The sequence below is a fragment of the Capricornis sumatraensis genome, chromosome 6 (genome assembly GCF_032405125.1).
Source record: "Capricornis sumatraensis isolate serow.1 chromosome 6, serow.2, whole genome shotgun sequence".
Classification (NCBI taxonomy): Eukaryota; Metazoa; Chordata; class Mammalia; order Artiodactyla; family Bovidae; genus Capricornis; species Capricornis sumatraensis.
In genome coordinates, this window is record NC_091074.1 from 92,243,529 (window position 1) to 92,262,196 (window position 18,668).

Sequence of the window (18,668 nt, forward strand, 5' to 3'; positions counted from 1 at the left end):
GAATAAAGACCATTTATTGCCTTGTGTGTGTGTGCTTAGTCGCTCAGTCATGTCTGACTCTTTGTGATCCCATGGACTGTAGCCTGCCAGGGTCCTCGGTCCATGGGAATTCTCCAGGCAAGAATACTGGAGTGGGCTGCCATGCCCACCTCCCAGGGATCTTTCTAATCCAGGGATTGAACCCAGGTCTCCTGCATTGCAGGTAGATTCTTTACCATCTGAGCCACCAGGGAAGCCCATTTACTGCCTTACATAAGGTTGAGGTAGGAAGTTTCCTGATTGTGATGTCAGCAGCTCCACAGCATCAAGGAACTAGGTTTTCTCTATTCTTCTGCTCTGCTATCTTCATCATCTTCATAGTCACAATAAGGATAAGCAACTCGAAGGATCATGTCCTCCTACATAACAAGGACCAAAGTACAGAAGTGGAAAGATGGCAGATCCCACCAAAAAAAAAAAAGTTCCCTCTAAGAAATTCTCCAGAATACTTCCCCTCAGGTCTGTTGGGCCAGATTTGCACCAAAAGCCTATTCCTACAGCAATCATGGTAGGGGAATGGCAGTACAAAGGGTGATTTAAGATTTATCAAGTTTGAGGCTGGAAAAGGGCCAAGTTCCCAAATGGGGCAAACAGCTACCTGATGCACCAACAAAACACAGTTCTGGGAAAGTGTAAGAGGGAAAGGAAGAGTTGTAATATAGGCAGTGTAGAAAAGTGTCTCCGTGAGTGCCTAAGCAAGAATTCCTGGAGAAAGTCTAATTCATGTTCTCCTCTGAACTTCAAGGCCTCAACTGAATAAAACAACCAACCAAACAAACAAAACAAAAACAAAAACCTTAAATCTCAACATGTCCAAGACTGAACTTGTGAGCCTCATCAAAGTGGTCTCTTGTAATGATTTCTTTGTGAATAGCATCACCATTTCAGTTGTAAGAGCCAGAAAAACAGGAGTCATCATATTCTTTTTCCTCACCAGCTGTATCTAGTCCATCATCGAGTCCTGTTGATATAACCTCCAAAATAGCTCTTGGATCTACTACTCTTTTCACCTCCACTGACAGTATCCTACTCCAAGTCACTATCATCACCTTTTCCATGTAGCTCTGTAGGAATCTTCAGCTTGATTTCCCTGCATCTAATTTGACCTCCCACCAACATAGTTCTTCACATTACAGCTAAGGCAGCCTTTTTAAACACATGCTCATGCTTAAAATTTGCTTCCTGCTGCTCCTGGAATAAAGACCAAAATAAGGCTCTTCCCCAACTCTTCAGTCTGGAGAAGAAAATGGCAACCCACTCCAGTATTCCTGCCTAGATAATCCCGTGGACAGGGGATCCTGGTGGGCTGATCTACACGGGGTCGCACAGAGTCGTACACGACTGAAGCGACTTAGCATGCATACATGCATTAGAGAAGGAAACGGCAGCCCACTCCAGTGTTTTTGCCTGGAGAATCCCGGGGACAGAGGAGCCTGGTGGGCTGCTGTCTATGGGGTCGCACAGAGTCGGACACGACTGAAGATACCAGCAGCAGCAGCAGCAACTCTTCAGTCAGTTGAGTCACTCAGTCGTGTCCGATTCTTTGAGACCCCACGGACTTCAGCACACCAGGCTTCCCTGTCTATCACCAACTCCTGGAGCCAACTCAAACTCATGTCCATCGCATCAGTGATGCCAACTCCCCAACTCTTAGCAATTCATTTAACTGGTTTTCTTTGAGCTTTCCACGCCACCTCAGACTTGTGCACTTGCCATTACTCCTGGCCCTTGCTATCCTTCATATCTCAGCTTAACCGTCATTCCCGCGGGAAAGCCTCTCCAAGCTTCTTAAGTAGGTCATAGAGAAGTCTGTGCCTTTCCTTCAGGGCACTTTTCTGCCTTAAGACTAAGATCTTCCGAAACAGGGAGCTAGTATCTCCTACAACATAACACCTGGCACATAGTAAGTGTACATTATATAGTTGTCGAATCAATATATACACTTCAAAGAAGAGTGGACGATGATAAATGTGGACCCAGTCTCAGAGAAAACACAAATGACGGCCGTGACCCACCAGCATGGCCCAGCAGCCTGGACCACAGGATTCGTTGCTCCTCCCAGCAGCTCCGCCCCTTGGGTCCAGCCCCTCCCTGCTGAGTCGTGGGGCGGGGCATAGAGGTCGCCTGACGTGACAGCAGCCGGCCTTTGATTGGGCTTCCAGGCGTGCCGGCTAGGAAAGGGGGCGTGCCCTCGTGCGCTGATTGGCTGGTGGGAAGCAGCTAGGCGGGCGGCGGCGGCGGCTGTGCGGGGGCGGGCGCTGGGAGGGACGGGACTGGGCAGGGCAGGGCTGGGAGGGCAGTAGCTGCGGGTAGGATGGGTCCTCATCGCCGGCTTCGCTAAGACTCGCTCGCGTGGGCTGCCCGCGGCGGGCCCGCAGTGGCCGCGGCGGCATGAAGGGCGCTCTGGGAAGTCCTGTGGCTGCGGCTGCCGCAGGCGCCGCGATGCAGGAGAGTTTCGGCTGCGTCGTGGCCAACCGCTTCCACCAGCTGCTAGACGATGAGTCTGACCCGTTCGACATCCTGCGCGAGGCCGAACGCCGGCGCCAGCAGCAGCTGCAGCGCAAGAGGCGCGACGAGGCGGCGGCGGCGGCGGCCGGGGCTGGCAACCGCGGCGGCAGGAGCCCGGCTGGGGCCTCGGGCCACAGACCCGGCGCGGGCGGCGGCCGGAGGGAGTCCCAGAAGGAGCGCAAGAGCCTCCCGGCCCCCAGCTCGCAACAGCCAGATAGCCCAGGGGGCGGCCCGCAGCCGCCCGGTACGCGCGCCCAGCCCAGCACCTGGGTGTCCCAGGGTGGGCGCGGTGGGCGGGGAGGGGAAGGAGAATGGGGTCATGGAGGTCACTCCTCCTCAGCTGCCTCAGGACCTGCTACTGCGAGACTGGGGTCGCTGGAACCTGTTCCAGAAAGGGAAGGGGGCGCTGGGAAGAGTTGACCGAAGTTGAGGGTCCCAGTGGCTGAGGAAGGTGGGAAAAAGGACAGGGTAGGGGGAGTGTCACGCCCCTTCTGGCCTTTCCCAGTCCCTTCTGGGAGCGAAGGAGAGTGCAGGCTTGGAGTAGGGGGTTTCTGAACGGTGGGACTGAGCCTTTACAAGTTGGGCAAAGTTGAGGGATATTTCTTGGGTGGTGTATGAGGGTGAACACTGGGGTCGTTGCCCGAGGGCTCTCAGATCTAAAACTAGCAGGGACCTTCTCCATCCTCCAGCCGAACCTCTGCAAGATTCGCGTCGGGAGGCGAAAAGAAGCGTCTTGGGAAGGAGGGAGGGAAGTGCCTCTTAGGGAGAATGGAGGAGGGCGCACCCGGCCCCTGGGGGTGGCGGCGAGAACTCGGGGTGTGTGAAAGGATCGCCGGGGTGAGGAGCTAGGGCCTCTGTGATGGAGGGAAGGCCTGGGTGACCGCGGGGGTGGGCTGTGACGTCAGGGCCGCGAGCAGAATGCGGCGGGGGTTGACGCGGGGTCCCCAGCGCCTTCCAAGCTCTGTGCCTTCACCCATCCACCTCCCTTGTGGTGGCTTACAACAGTCATCTCGCACGGGTTTTCAATACAGCAAGTAGTGTTGATGGCTTGTGTAACTTGTCATTAACTCAGGCTGCTTTAAGAAAAGCGTTTTTAACCTTTTCAACAAGAATATGCAAAGTTCCCCACTCCCTGCTTAGCCAGAATGGCCAGTGCAAAGCTTGGTGTACTACTGACTGCATCTAGGCATGGATGGTGCTTAAGAGTCGTTTCTCACCTGAACTGCTTCAGTGGTAAAGCCTCCAAGATTCCACCTGTGTTTCCTCTGTTTTCCAAAAATAAAATAGTGGTCCTAAGGTTTCCGAAAAAAGTTTTAAGATGCATGATTCGACCACTCCAGCCAGTGTTTGGGAGTGTATTCAACTCGGCTTTACTGGCTTGTTCCTTGCTTGCTTGATAAAAATTGTCAGCCCAGTCCTGAGAGAATAATTCCTGACTTGAGTGTTGGTGCCCTGACTTCAGCAGCTAGGTAATGTTTACCTCTATCTGTGCAGAGTTCAATCCAGCAATATCTCTTGAGAATCAGAAAATTAAATCATTATAATATTGACAATTATTTTAAGTGCCGTTGAGATATCCCAAGATTTCTTGATAGGCAAGTACATATATAAGCCTATTTAAACAATGAGTGAGACGAGATATATTGTACATTTTGTATATGTTCTATTTTTCTCTTAAATCTATTTAGATAAATATCATAGTAATAAAATAATTGGACAGGCTAAGCTTTATTTTTTAACAAGTGAAAATATGTATTATCTTTTCATGAGAAACAGAATTTAGTTTTCTCTTAATATATTGCTTTTTAACCTTTTTACTAGTAAAATTGTCATGCATTTTTGTTGTATTTTAAACAATTCAGAAGTGTATGAAGTAAAGTGAAAATCCATACTTTTCTTACTGTTAACACTTTGTATTTACACATATAAATGCACAGAGCTACTTCTTTTTTTCCCCAAATTTCAGATGTTATAAACTCAGTTGCAGCCTGCATTTAGCATAATAAATAAACAGCATTATAATGTAGTATGCTAATAACTTTTTCTGTCAATTGTTTATAATCCAGGTGATCTGGTTTTTGAGATCTGTATTAAAGAACTTTAGTTAATTTTGTAGTTAGAATGGAAGTTTTGTAGTTCTAGTTCTTTTTCAAGTGTGTTATTTTAGGAGCAAACAGCTCATTAATTTTCATTTGTGCAGTTACTGTACTGAATTTATCTGTAATGGGTGTTAGAGAGCTACCCTCTTAAGGTTTTGTAACCCTAATTGATATGGACTGTACTTCTCTAACACTAAAATTTTTAAAGTTTATTTGGCTATTAAAAGTGAATGCTTAGTGTAGACAAGAGTCAAAGTCAAAACAAGTTTGACATATTAACAAATATTAGTCACAAGAGGATGTGAAAATCATAAGATTTTCCCATAGAAATAGATTTTTAATATCCATCGCTATTTAACAATATAGACCCTTACTCAGAAAATTTGTTCTTTAAGTCTTCAGAGGCTGTTTCAGCTTTGCTATTCCTGGCTTTTCAGAACTTCTCCAAGTCAAAGCTCAACTTTATTTCAGGGAAATCACACTGTAAATTTTACAGTATTCTGTCTCTTTATGTGGGCTGGGGTTAGATCAGTGATCAGACTGCATATGCCAGCCTTTTATTTCAAAAGGGCTAGTAAAATTCAGTGTTTGCATTATCCACTTGGAGCTGCTGATCCAGCACAGAATGACTAGCTTCAGTTGCAGTCCTGATCTCTTCGTAGTAAGTTGTGGGAAAAACTGGACCTCTATTATCTTTGTTTTTTGGATTTTGGAAGGAAAATGAAATGTTTGCAGGGTATTGATAATTATTCTAATAAATTGCCAGGTCATATTTAATGCTTTTCAACTTATACACAGAAGCTCTGGAAGATGCTGTAGTATAAAGTATGTAGCAAATGTCATTTGAAGTTTTGAATGATGAATTCCAAATTTAATTGATACAGTTTTAAACATAACTTTGAAAACTGGAAGGTGGAAATAAGCTGTTAAGTATGATTAAGTGGAGATATTTAGTATAAGTTATAGGTTATGGATAGGAAATTTGAAACTGTATTAAAATAACTTTTTACATTGAGGGAAAAGTATTACTGTTGAGGTACTTGCTGATGGCTATTATGTCATAGTCTGTTACAGTTTCAACTTGTTAGTTAACTTTCATAATAACATTTTTGCCGTACATTTTAAATGCCTCTTCCAAATTTGATCTCTCTTAGTAACATGTGTGCCCTTGGATATGGCTTTGCATTCTCCTGGACAGCTGGGTATGAGTGTTGGTCTCTGTTTTATTTCTGAAATAAAAGCATAATGCTTTATTCATGATAACAGCTTTCCTGTATCCTAAACATGTCACAAGTTTAGATTGTGGCTTCAGGATTCAAATCAGATTTGAGCGTTTCCTAGGTTATGGGACATTAACTTAAGATTGAACTTAGATCTATTGTGTAACATTTCACATTTCAAGTAATTAACTAACAAGTAATAAATTGAGCAGTTTTGTGTTAGTGATGTTGCAAACATGATTTTTGCTTTAAAATGAGGTCAGTAAGCTATTGAAATTGGGTTAATATTTACATGTGCCTTCTTTATAAACTTTTGATAGAAAATGTTAAATGTGAAAATAGAATACAGGTAAACATATATTCCTTAAGAGTCATGAGTATCTCCTAAGTAAGAAAGGAACCCAATAGTTTAAATAATACCCATTAATTCAAATACATTTAATATATTTTTATAACCATACAATGAATGTGAAGGGTGACTTATACCAAGAAAAATCAAAGCTACTAAAATAAAAATTATACATAATATTGGAGATGGAGACCTACTAAATGTATACAAGGAAAGAATAAACATATTTTTGGAAGATTATTTAAGAAGTAACAATGTTCTTCATAATACATTGATATTTATCAAATAATAGATGCCTTAAGACATAGAATCTGCTGAAAATTTTTAAAGTGTCAAAACTGAGAAGGGTGAAGGGAGAACAGGGAACACTGGAGTGGCCCCAGCCCCAGCCTCCTCAGTGCCGGCCTCTCCATGGACAGGAGATACCCCTTCAAATGCTGGCCGGCCCTTCCATGAGTTGGCAAATACCAACTTGGCCTCATATTTGAGAAGTGTGATTATAAATGTATAAATCCCATCAAAGAACAGGAAAATCTGTTTTCAAATGATAAAAATTATAATGATACAAACCATTTAAAAATGAAAACTTTAGTAGGTAATGAATGATAAACTATAGGTAGGATTCCAAATACAGGGTATTTGTCTTTTACTTTTCTGGAAAGACCTTAACTACCATGTTTTGATAAAGCTGCTCTTGTGAAATGTAGTTGATATATATCTTCAATAGCTATCACAAAGTCATTGTGAGACACTTAATCGTAGGTTAGTTGGTATAGTTTATCTTATCATAGTTTATAGGACATAAGGGAAAGCATATGCTTCAATGGTAATGTCAAAGTTTTATTAAAAGACCACTCTGAGCAGTAGTAGTATCAGCAACTTTTTTTCTTCTCTGAAGTTTTTCAAACTTCCCAAATTTTCCTATGACATTGATTTCTAGGAAAGTGAAATTTAAAAGTACTTGTAATAACGTGCTGCTGCAGACTTTGGGTTCTAGTTCTCCCCTTTGATTTCTCCCTCTCAGGCCAGAAGCGAACTCCCAGAAGAGGGGAGCAGCAAGGATGGAGTGATAGCCGAGGGACAGAGGTGACGCTTGATAGAGCAGAGCGGAGATCCTACAGGGAATATCGACCCTATGACACCGAGAGGCAGGCGGATTTTACACCTGAGAAGTTTACAGATGAAAAGTAGGTACTGCAGACCTCAGCTTAGAGGGTTGGAGGAACCAGGATTTTCAGAGGACTATGAGCCTTTGCAAACTTTTGGTGGTGCTAGTCCTGGGAATAGTTTGCCAATCTAACTAACAAATCACACTGCTTTAGGTAACACATGAAGGATCTTCCGTTGGTTCAGGAAATGATTACAAAATAAAAAGTGGGTTATTTATTGATAACTTTGAAAGACATTCTTATAACAAACTCTACAGAAGTATGCTAAATTTTCTTTTGAAGTTTAGGCCAGAGGTATAATTATGTTCTTGATTTAGTAGAACTAATTTGGGCCACTAATGAATTTAAACAAATTTATGATGAAATTTGACCAAAAAACTGATAGAATGTGTGATGCCAGTTTAAGGCTTCCATGCCTTCTCTAGAGAGTGCTCTGACCTGGAAGATGGTCTCAGGCTGATACAGTCTGAGTAATGTGGCAGTATGTAGGCTATCATACCCACCTGAACACAGGAAGCAGTTCTTAATGTCTTATGCTTAGTATTAACAGGATGGATACTTGCTGCCTCAAGTTTTTAATTATTAAACCTACATAGCACCAGATTTAGATTAAAGCGAAACTACTTGTGAATCACATTTAAAGGAATAGAAATTTTAAAAAGCTAAAAGAGACTAGAATAGTGTACAGTTTAATGTCAAGGGCTGTGTGGTTCCCAAAGTCTTTTAACTTCTTGACTACATATTTCATTACACATTCAAAACAGAGATGGTATATCTGCCACCATGTTAGGGGATGAAGGCAAGAGAAAGGTTTAATTCTGCTTTTTTGGGGTGATTAGTTCAAATTAGCTATGCAACGACTATAGTCTGCTTGCTTACAGAAAGCCTTCTAGATCAGAGCTGCTTATTTGGGGAAGCATTTGTGTATTTTCCCCCTACTTAAGGGATTTATTCTATAGAAATAAAGAAATTATAACTCAGGTTTCCAGCTTTTTTAGTAGCAAAATTATGAGTTGTTTTTAAAGGCTAAGTCTTTATATATTAACATGAAAAAAATGCCTTATTCAGGGATGATTTACAGAAAGTTGCAAGAATTGTATAAGAAATCCCCATATATCCATCCAGATTCTCCAAAAACTTTTTACTACCTTTTCTTTATCATACTCCTCCCTTTCTCTCCCCTCCTCTTTCTCCTTTTCTCTCTCTGTTACACACACACACACACACATATCTTTTTTCTTTGGCTTTTGAGAATAAGATGCAGGAATGTTTCCTAAAAACATGGTTCAGTTATCAAACTCATTAACATTGGTGCAATACTTATTATCTAATTATCTGAATCATGTAATCTATAGACTACTCAAACTGTACCAATTGTCCTATAAATATGCCTTTCAGTTCAGTTCAGTCGCTCAGTCGTGTCCGATCTTTGCGACCCCATGAATCGCAGCATGCCAGTCCTCCCTGTCCATCACCAACTCCCGGAGTTCACCCAAATTCATGTCCATCGAGTCAGTGATGCCATCCAGCCATCTCATCCTCTGTCGTCCCCTTCTCTTCCTGCCCCCAATCCCTCCCAGCATCACAATCTTTTCCAATGAGTCAACTCTTCACATGAGGTGGCCAAAGTATTGGAGTTTCAGCTTCAGCATCAGTCCTTCCAATGAACACCCAGGACTGGTCTCCTTTAGGATGGACTGGTTGGATCTCCTTGCAGTCCAAGGGACTCTCAAGAGTCTTCTCCAGCACCACAGTTCAAAAGCATCAGTTCTTCAGTGCTTGGCTTTCTTCACAGTCCAACTCTCACATCCATACATGACTACTGGAAAAACCATAGCCTTGACTAGATGGACCTTTGTTGGCAAAGTAATATCTCTGTTTTCTAATATGCTAGCAAAAGAAAAAAAAATCAGTTCAGAGTCCAGGAATGTGCATTACTTTTACTTATTTATTTATTTAGGCTGCTTTGGGTCTTTGTTGTGGTACATAGGGGCTTCTCTCATTAGGGCACATGGGCTTCTCATTGCAGAGCATGGGCTCTAGAATGCACTGGCTCTCCAGTTGGGCTTAGTTGCCCCATGGCTTAGTTCCCCCTGACCAGGGATTGAACCCACATCCCCTGCATTAGAACGCAAATTCTTAACCACTGGATCGCCAGTGAGGTTCCGTGTATTGCATTTAGTCTTAAGATAGCTCTGTAGTTTTTTGTTTGTTTATGGAGTTGACATTTTTGAAGAACATCAACCAGTTGTTCTGTAGAACAGTCCAGATTTGAGTTTGCCTAATGTTTCCTCATGAGACAAGGTTCTGCATTTTGGCAGGGATGCATTAGAAGTGTGATGTCTGTGTCCTTCCCAGTGTATCATATTAGGAATATGTAGGAAATGTTTACTTTCAAGGAAATTTGAAAATATTTTTTGTGAAGTCTTACACTATCAGAAAAGATAATTTTCCTCTTTTCTTAAAAAATACTTTTCATTTGATAAGCAGCCATAAGATCTTTAATAAAAGTAACTTTATAGTTACTTTAGAAAATTCGGAAAATGAATAAAATTAAAAAAAATTTAAACCACTCTTTTACCATTTAAGATGACTACTGTTTAACTCTTTACCAGTTCATATACACTGAGTACTATATATTCTTTCTTTTCCACTTGACAAGTAGAAGTCATTAATGATGATGTCATGGACAGTGTTGGTAAGCATTTCTAATGGTTCTGTTATGATCTTTTGTTTGGAGTATTACAATGTAATTATTCCATTAGCATTGGATCTTTGCTCAGCTTTCAGCTTTTTGCTTCATGAATAATACTCAGTGAGCAGCCTTTTACACATACAAGGCCTTTCCTAGATATAGTTCTTAAAGTAGGAATCCCAATTAGGGTCTTAAAGCAGTGGTTCTCCACTGAGTATCATGTATCCAAATCTGGGACCCAGCTGGTACTTCAGTGTGAGGTTGGATTGGTACCTGTAGTGTGAAACAAACAAAAATTGGAGGGGACTATTAATACATAGTGACAAATCACCATGCTAGTAACGTGTCAGCTTATTCTGTTGCTGTTAATCGTAATCTATAAGAGCATTTCTCGTAGCACTTTCTGTAGACTTCAGTATGATAAAATTTGATCTTTGTTTATTTGATATCTATACATGTTTATTGGGCATGTTTATTGTATATAGGATTTCGATAATCTTAACAGACTACTTAATTCAGTCCTCTCAATTTATGGATAAGGATATACCCAGAGTTTTAGTGGCATGGATTTTTATTCCCTTAGAGCAGAACATAGTTTTCACATAGAAGCAATAGCCATGGATGGTGCTGCAAGTAACTGTCATGTGGCTTAGGTACAGAGATCAGCCGTGTCACTTGTGTATATTCTGGGAATGCAGCTACTGTTTTTAATGCAGTAAGATTTTTCTTTATTCTCCAAATGAGGAACTCTTAAGTAAACTCTTAGAACAGACTGTTAGGAAATCAGTCTGGATAATTATTCTGACTCCATACAGTTTGATTCTTTCTTTGGCTCTTTCTGCAGTTTACTTCTGGTCATTTAAGGTCAGCTCCAGTTCTAAAAGAATCACTTACTCAGAAGTCTAAATTTTTTTTTCTTCCTCACCAGAAAGAATTTTTAAAACTTGTTTAGTTCAGTTCAGTTGCTCATTCATGTCTGACTCTTTGCGACCCCATGGACTACAGCATGCCAGGCTTCCCTGTCCATCACCAACTCCTGGAGCCTTAAAACTTGTAGTAAAATGATAAAGAATCTGCCTGCCAATGGGGGAGATGCAAGAGATGCAGGTTGAATCCCTGGGTCAGAAAGATCCCTTGGAGTAGGAAATGGCAACCCACTCCAGTATTCTTGCCTGGAAAATCACATGGACAGAGGAGCCTGGTAGGCTACAGTCCATGGGGTCACAAAGAGTTGGACACGACTGAACAGGCACACATGATGATGCATCGCATGTTTAAGTGTACAGTGCAGTGGCATTAAATACATTCTGATTGTTGTGCAACCATCACCACTAGCCATCTCCAGAAAACTTTTCATTTTCCCAAGTTATACCCATTAAACATTAACTCCCAATTCCTCCCTCCATGAACTTCATTCCCTTTACCTGTAAAACCTGTACCCATGTCTACTTATTAGGACTACAGTAAGAGAGTAGATTACAGGGATGTAATAGATGGGGAAACTGGAAACAGTGGGAGCCTTTATGTTTTTTGGCTCCAAAATCACTGCAGATGGTGACTGCAGCCATGAAATTAAAAGACACTTACTCCTTAGAAGGAAAGTTACGACCAACCTAGACAGCATATTAAAAAGCAGAGACATTACTTTGCTGACAAAGGTCCGTCTAGTGAAGGCTATGGTTTTTCCAGTAGTCATGTATGGGTGTGAGAGTTGGACTATAAAGAAAGCTGAGCATTGAAGAAGTGGTGCTTTTGAACTGTGGTGTTGGAAAATACGCTTGAGAAGCCCTTGGACTGCGAGGAGATCTAACTAGTCCATCCTAAAGGAGATCAGTCCTGAGTGTTCTTTGGAAGGACTGATGTTGAAGCTGAAACTCCAATACTTTGGCCACCTGATGAGAAGAGCTGACTCATTGGAAAAGATGCTTTCCCTGATGCTGGGAAAGATTGAGGGCAGGAGGAGAAGGGGACGACAGAGGATGAGATGGTTGGATGGCATCACTGACTCAATTGACATGAATTTGGGTAAACTTCAGCAGTTGGTGATGGACAGGGAGGCCTGGCATGGTGCGGTCTATGGGGTCACAAAGAGTCGGACACGACTGAGTGACTGAACTGAATGGAACTGAAAAGTGGGCTGGGATGGTTGGCACAGTGCAATATTGTTTCTTGTTGCTTGTATGTCACAATAAAGCTTCCTAAGTGGAGTCGAGGATTCCTCAATGCTTACCAACCTATAAAGAAATAGAGGATATCTTTTATAAGAAGGGAATTGTAAGGAAGCACTTGAGAATATTTTTAACTGGGAGGTGGGGTAGAGGTGGGGTAAACCTGTGGGATAAAAAAAAATTATTTAAGGGATTAAAATAAACCAGACCACAAAGCTGTTTTGGGGACCAGTTTCAGTTACTATCATATTTTTAATGAATTTGTTATTTTATCAGCATCTCATCTAGATTTCACGTACATTTAAACCTAATTTTGACTACTGGCATTATTTTCCACATGTGGTTTTGTGCTTCATTTCCTCTCAGTTTTTAGGTAGATGACTTTTATGGCCCTGTCCAGCTTCCCGGTTAAGAACTTACTGTTACTTTTCATTTATTATTGTTTTAGAACTCTGCTTTAGATGTTTACTGTAATGTGGAATCATCTTCTACAACAGTCTCCATTTAAAATTTTGGTTTTGGTCAGAGGAGGTGGGAGACAGAAAAAGCCAACTTGGGAAACTGATTTAGGGTGATGTTTCTTGAAAGAGACTGGCATAAAGTTAATGATCAGTGCTTCTGTATTTTTTCATCTTTTTGAGTAAGGAGAATTGTGAATTTTGTGTGTTTTTATCCACGATCTATAGTTGCTTTTTAATGTAACATTTTCAGCCCTGAAATACATCTCCAGTTCCGGTGTTTGAGCCACTAATGTCACTAGATTTCAATAAGTAATTTGTTGCTTTCAATGTTTTTCAAAGTCTTGACAAATTAAAAAATATATAATTTATCTTATTAAACTAAGGTTTAACAATGAAAAAGATGAGATTCTTCCTGCAGAAGCTTTGGGTCTGGTGGAGGAGAAACAAGTCCCCATAAAGAGTGACTGTGACCAGGTGGTAGCAGAGAACAGTGAGGAGAAGTGCACAGTCAGGCCCTGGATCCAGGGGATGTGGCAGGGGAAGAGAAAAGGCAGATTCTTTGCTTGGATACTTCTGTGATGTGAGTTAGGGACCACAGGGGGAGCACAACACTAAGCCCTTGGTTAGTGTTGGTCATGTATCTTCAGGGACATGAGGTGACACGGAGAAATGTCCAAGAAGTAACTGTCTTTATGACCGAGAATCAGAGAGATCCCCAAATGAGAGACACAGGGGCACATGAAGGGGTCACATATCAATAGCATAGAGATGAGGATGGTGCATGCAGTAGTGGGGAGGCTGGAATGCTGATATTCTTAAAGACAAATGGGTGGGTATCCAGAAGAAGGGTATCCAAGACATGTTCCTTAAAAAGACAAAGTGTGGAACCTTTCTTTATGTGTGACTGCAGTGCCTGGCTCTGAGAAGTCGAATTGGGTGCCCAAGAAGCAGGATGAGTACCTTGTGTATGTTTGGATGTTATCTATTGCAAAAAGAACTTTTTAAGGACAAACAGGGAAAGGGAAACCAGAAAGAGCAGAGGATAACTAGTGGTTGGCAGTATCACATGGTGCATAGGGGTCAAATGACCTAGAGACAGAAGTGGCTACTGGATTTAACAACAAGGACATCATCTTCAGCTATTTTCCTCATCTGTGGGCACTAGTTATAATTAACAAACTGCATGCCAAGAGCACACAACAGTGTCAAAGGTGGTATGTTTTCAGTAAAATTTAACAATTAATTTATTATTCAAGCCACAAGTTCTTTCCAACATACTATAGCCATAATGAACTTCTAAAAATTTTTTTCCTCAAAAAAAATAAAAAAGACATAGCTCTTTAATTCAGTTCACCACTTTTTATGGTACGCATTTCTTCCTAGACCGATTGACAGGTTTGATCGAGACAGACCACTGAGAGGACGTGGAGGCCCAAGAGGGGGCATGCGAAGCAGAGGCAGAGGTGGTCCTGGGAACAGAACTTTTGACGGTTTTGACCAGAGAGGGAAACGAGAATTTGAGAGATACGGTGGGAATGATAAAATGTAAGTTTCTTTGTAATGCTACTTTCTCTTTAAGATCTCGATGTAATATATGGTGTGAATCTGTATGTCTTAATATTTAGTTGACTTTATATTAGTATGCAGTTATTCCTGAGGGAGCTGATCCTGGGGCAGCTTTTCTGATCAACTTTTCTAATTTGGAGATTGACTGGAGACTAGTTTCTAGTTTAAGGGAATATTCTTTCTTTGTCTAGAGCAATCAGAACTGAAGACAACATGGGTGGATATGGAGTTCGCACCTGGGGATACGGTAGAGATACCAGGTATGGTGCAAATATGTATCTTCTGTGAACCTGCAATTAAGTGGAAATATCTGGACCTTTATTTGCCTGTCTTGAAGATTATGTCCTCTGTGGTATGCTTGTGGTGTCTTTATATTTGTGTGCTTTATGTAGAAATTGAATTTAAGCTTTTGTTTCATGAGTTAACTTTTTAAAACAGGTTTGCTATGTTGTAGTTAGATTTGAAACCACTTTCAAAATTCTTTTGTCTTATTTTAGCCAAGGAAATTTGTATATTTGTTGATATCCCAAGCACATGGCGCTGTATATTTACTATGCGTCAGATTGCTTTTTTAAAATTCCTGGATATTCTATACTTTATTTCTCTGTGACTTTGCAAATTTTTATGTGTATTGCATCTTGATCTTATAAAATTATTTGCAGATCCAAGCTCAGTGACAAGTTTCACCTGAGGTTCAAATCTGGCTTTCTCTGAGGTTTTATGGTATCTCAGATTTGAACCAGTTTTGCTGTTTAGGGGAGGTCCTTGGTTCTGCTGTTTCTGTCATTTCAGGGCTGCAGGGAAATATGAGGAATGAGTTGCTCTAGGATGTGTTATAGGGCAGACTTTACACAAATTTGAAGGCTTGAGGAGATCAAGACTTCCACATTTCTTCTTTTGAAGAATTTAAGTTTTTTACATACACTTATTTTTCTTAAATTTTTATCCTTCAAAATAAATGTATATGATAACAGCAAATGTAAAGTTAGATTTACTGCCACTGCATATTTGTGTTGTCCTTGAAAAGAAACTTGTTCAGTGTTTACAGATCTTTTCATTTTGTTTTATTTTACTGTGATAATACATTTTTCAAAATATGCAAGTACCTTCTGAATCATCTGATTTACCACCTTACTTAATACCACCTCATTTCAGTTTGCATTTCAATGTAAAATCACTGTGGCTCTAAATGATTACTTGCTCTAAGAGGCAAGTGTTGGCCTTGGAAGAGACCAGAATGTGCTCCTAGTAGCTGGTCATCCCGATGTTAAAATGACACATACCCCATGGCACTTATTTTGGATTGGTTTGTGAGTTACAAAGTCAAAGCTCTTAGGTGATAATAATCTGTAATTGAATGGGTTTTTGTAGCATAAGACTTTAAATTCTTATTTAATACACTGAGATTTTCATTTGCCACCATGATATAGTCCAGTCATGTGCCTAGTCACTCAGTCATGTTCCGTTCTTTGAGACCCCATGGACTGTAACCCTCCAGGCCCCTCTGAGTTTCATGAGAATGAAATTTCTTTTGCTAATACTTTTTTAAAAAGCAATATTCATATAGGATTAATATCAACATAAAAATTAAGCTTATGCAATGAAAATTCAAATTGTTTTTCATTGTGCTCTAATTTCTAATCTGTAGATTGTATATTTAGATGTGATGGTATATAAATTAATGTTTCAAAGCCTTATTTTTCTGGTGTCACCAGCTTTTGGTAATCCTACACATTCTTTTTTAGGGAATGTTTCCAGTTTCTTGCCATTTTTTAAAGTTTGATATGGCATATCCTTATCTATTATAAGTCATTTAGGATTTACATGTTGAGAATTTTTATGGTCCATGTTAATATTTGGAATTTCCTAGGATAATAACGTTGTATTGGAGAAGGCTATGGCACCCCACTCCAGTACTCTTGCCTGGAAAATCCCATTGGCGGAGGAGCCTGGTGGGCTGCAGTCCATGGAGTCACTAAGAGTCAGACACGACTGAATGACTTCACTTTCACTTTTCACTTTCACGCATTGGAGAAGGAAATGGCAACCCACTCCAGTGTTCTTGCCTGGAGAATCCCAGGGACGGGGGAGCCTGGTAGGCTGCAGTCCATGGGGTCGCTAAGAGTCAGACACGACTGAACAACTTCACTTTCACTTTTCACTTTCACGCATTGGAGAAGGAAATGGCAACCCACTCCAGTGTTCTTGCCTGGAGAATCCCAGGGACGGGGGAGCCTGGTGGGCTGCCATCTCTGGAGTCGCACAGAGTCGGACACGACTGAAGTGACCTAGCAGCAGCAGCAGCAGGATAATAACAGATTTGAATAGTTGTTCTGGTCCTTTCCAATATGTTTTTAATTTTAGTCCATCAATAAAAACTTGTATTTATCAAATACTTTTTACATTTTTGGAAATTATTTATATGGATTAGCAATTAAGAGCATTTTTTTCTCTTTTAATTTTGATGTGGGTTACTTGTATGTACATACTAATTCGCTGAGGGAGAAAGGGCATTGAAGTGTGTGTTTTTCTGTCTTGAATATAGAAGGGCATTGATGTAAACAGATTTGTTTGACTAGACTGGTTCTTGCCGCTTTGCAGTGACACAGACCCGACTGCCCCCATGGAAGAGACCACAGTGGTGGAGGAGTCCCTGGGCCCCCTGGAGGATGAATCTCCAGCTAAGTGGGTATTTCATTCATTTTCCCCATTGGGTTGTTGGTCTTTTTCTTAAAGATTTATAAGAAGTCTTCATAGAACAGGAAGCTCAGCCTTTAGTCATATCACAGATGATTGATCTTAATGTGTTAATGAATAATCAAACTACTTAATTCAAATCATCAGCAGCCTGTACTGTAACTGGTCTCTGTCTCATCAGTACCCCCATGTTTTGTCCTTTTATTTTCTTCTGGTCCCTCCTTCCCTCTTTTCTTCATGGAGCTTAGTTCCTTAGTCCATCTCTAGCACCCTTGCCCTTGGGATCTATGAGTACCTTGCTAGCAGAATCCACCTCCTAGACCACTGATAGCCATCTGCCATCTCTCTACTTGCACCCACAGGCTGGGTACTGCAAGTCCCTCAGCAGGCTGGTGGGAACTCCTGTAAATTCCTGATCATCGCATTTTGAAATGAGCCCTCAATACTGCCCAGCAATGCCCATTTCTTGGATTCACTCTTCCCCCTCCCCCACTACAATGACCAATTCAGTTCTGATGTCCCTTCAAAGCCCTGACATTGCTTCCCACTTTCTCCTTCTTCCCACACGCACACCTCCTCTTTTATTTTCTGAGTACAACTTTGCTTCCTGTGTCACAGAGAAATCAGAAGCCAGCAGATGGGAACTTCACAGTCTCCTGGGCTTCTTTTCTTTCCTCATGGTAAAATAGAGGTGCCATCTCTCCACCAACCTCTTCAGGCTTTGGTTCGTATTTCCTTCTGACTTCACTGAAATCTCAGTTAGCTCTTTCCTTTTTAGACCTACTCACCTTCTTCCCCCCAAATCTGGTCTTCCAATCAGCATTTTATATGTGCTAAGTCTCTCTTGTTTTAAGCCTCTTGTTGCCCCTACATTCTCATTCACCTTCCTTTTCGGGGTTGTGTGCACTCTTTCCTCATTTCTTCCCCTTTAATTCCCCTTCATTTCATCCTCACTTCTTTTGAAACAGTCACCACATGTCTGCAGACCTAACATATTTCAGTCTACAACTTTCTTGATCTCTCAGAACGTTTGACTTTACAAGCATACCTCAGAGATATTGTGAGTTTGATTCCAAACCACCTCATTAAACCTCATATCACAATAAAGCGAGTCACACAATGGTTTCTGGTTTCCCAGTGCATGTAAAAATCATGTTTACACTATAGCATAGTCTATTAAGTGTACAATAGCATTGTGTCTAAAAAAAACCAATGTGCATACCTTAAGTTAAAAATACTTTATTGCTAAAAGATGCCATCATTGGTGTCTTCAGTGAGTTATAATCTTTTTGCTGGTGGAGGGTCTTGCCTTGATGTTGTTGCTGGTGACTGATGGAGGTGGTGGTTGTTGAAGGTTGGGGTGACTACGCAGTTTCTTAAAATAAGACAACAATGAAGCTTGCCATATTGATTGACTCTTTCATTTGAACACTTTGAGGCCATTATAGGGTTATTAGTTGGCTTAATTTCAATATTATTGTGTCTCAGGGAATAGGGAGGCACCAGGAGAGAGATGGAAAGACCAGTTAGTGGAGCAGTCAGAATCACGTATAGCAGTTACTCACTATGTTCATTGTCTTGTGTGGGTGCAATTGGTGGATTCCAAAACAACTACATTAATAATGTCTGTGGATCTTAGATCACAGATTATCATGACAAATATAATAGTAATGAAAAGTTTGAGATATTTCGAGAAT

The 18,668-nt window shown here is 41.1% G+C and overlaps 1 protein-coding gene across 1 annotated transcript in view; it reads left to right on the forward strand.

Annotated features, from left to right (window-relative positions):
• Positions 1-2,430: 2,430 nt before the first annotated feature.
• Positions 2,431-18,668, forward strand: part of HABP4 (hyaluronan binding protein 4) — a 36,011-nt gene continuing 19,773 nt past the window's right edge. The window contains exons 1-5 of the mRNA XM_068974448.1: positions 2,431-2,791; positions 7,240-7,402; positions 14,092-14,253; positions 14,466-14,534; positions 16,876-16,959. Of these exons, the coding sequence (XP_068830549.1) occupies positions 2,431-2,791; positions 7,240-7,402; positions 14,092-14,253; positions 14,466-14,534; positions 16,876-16,959 (839 nt within the window). The remainder of the gene's footprint in view (positions 2,792-7,239; positions 7,403-14,091; positions 14,254-14,465; positions 14,535-16,875; positions 16,960-18,668) is intronic.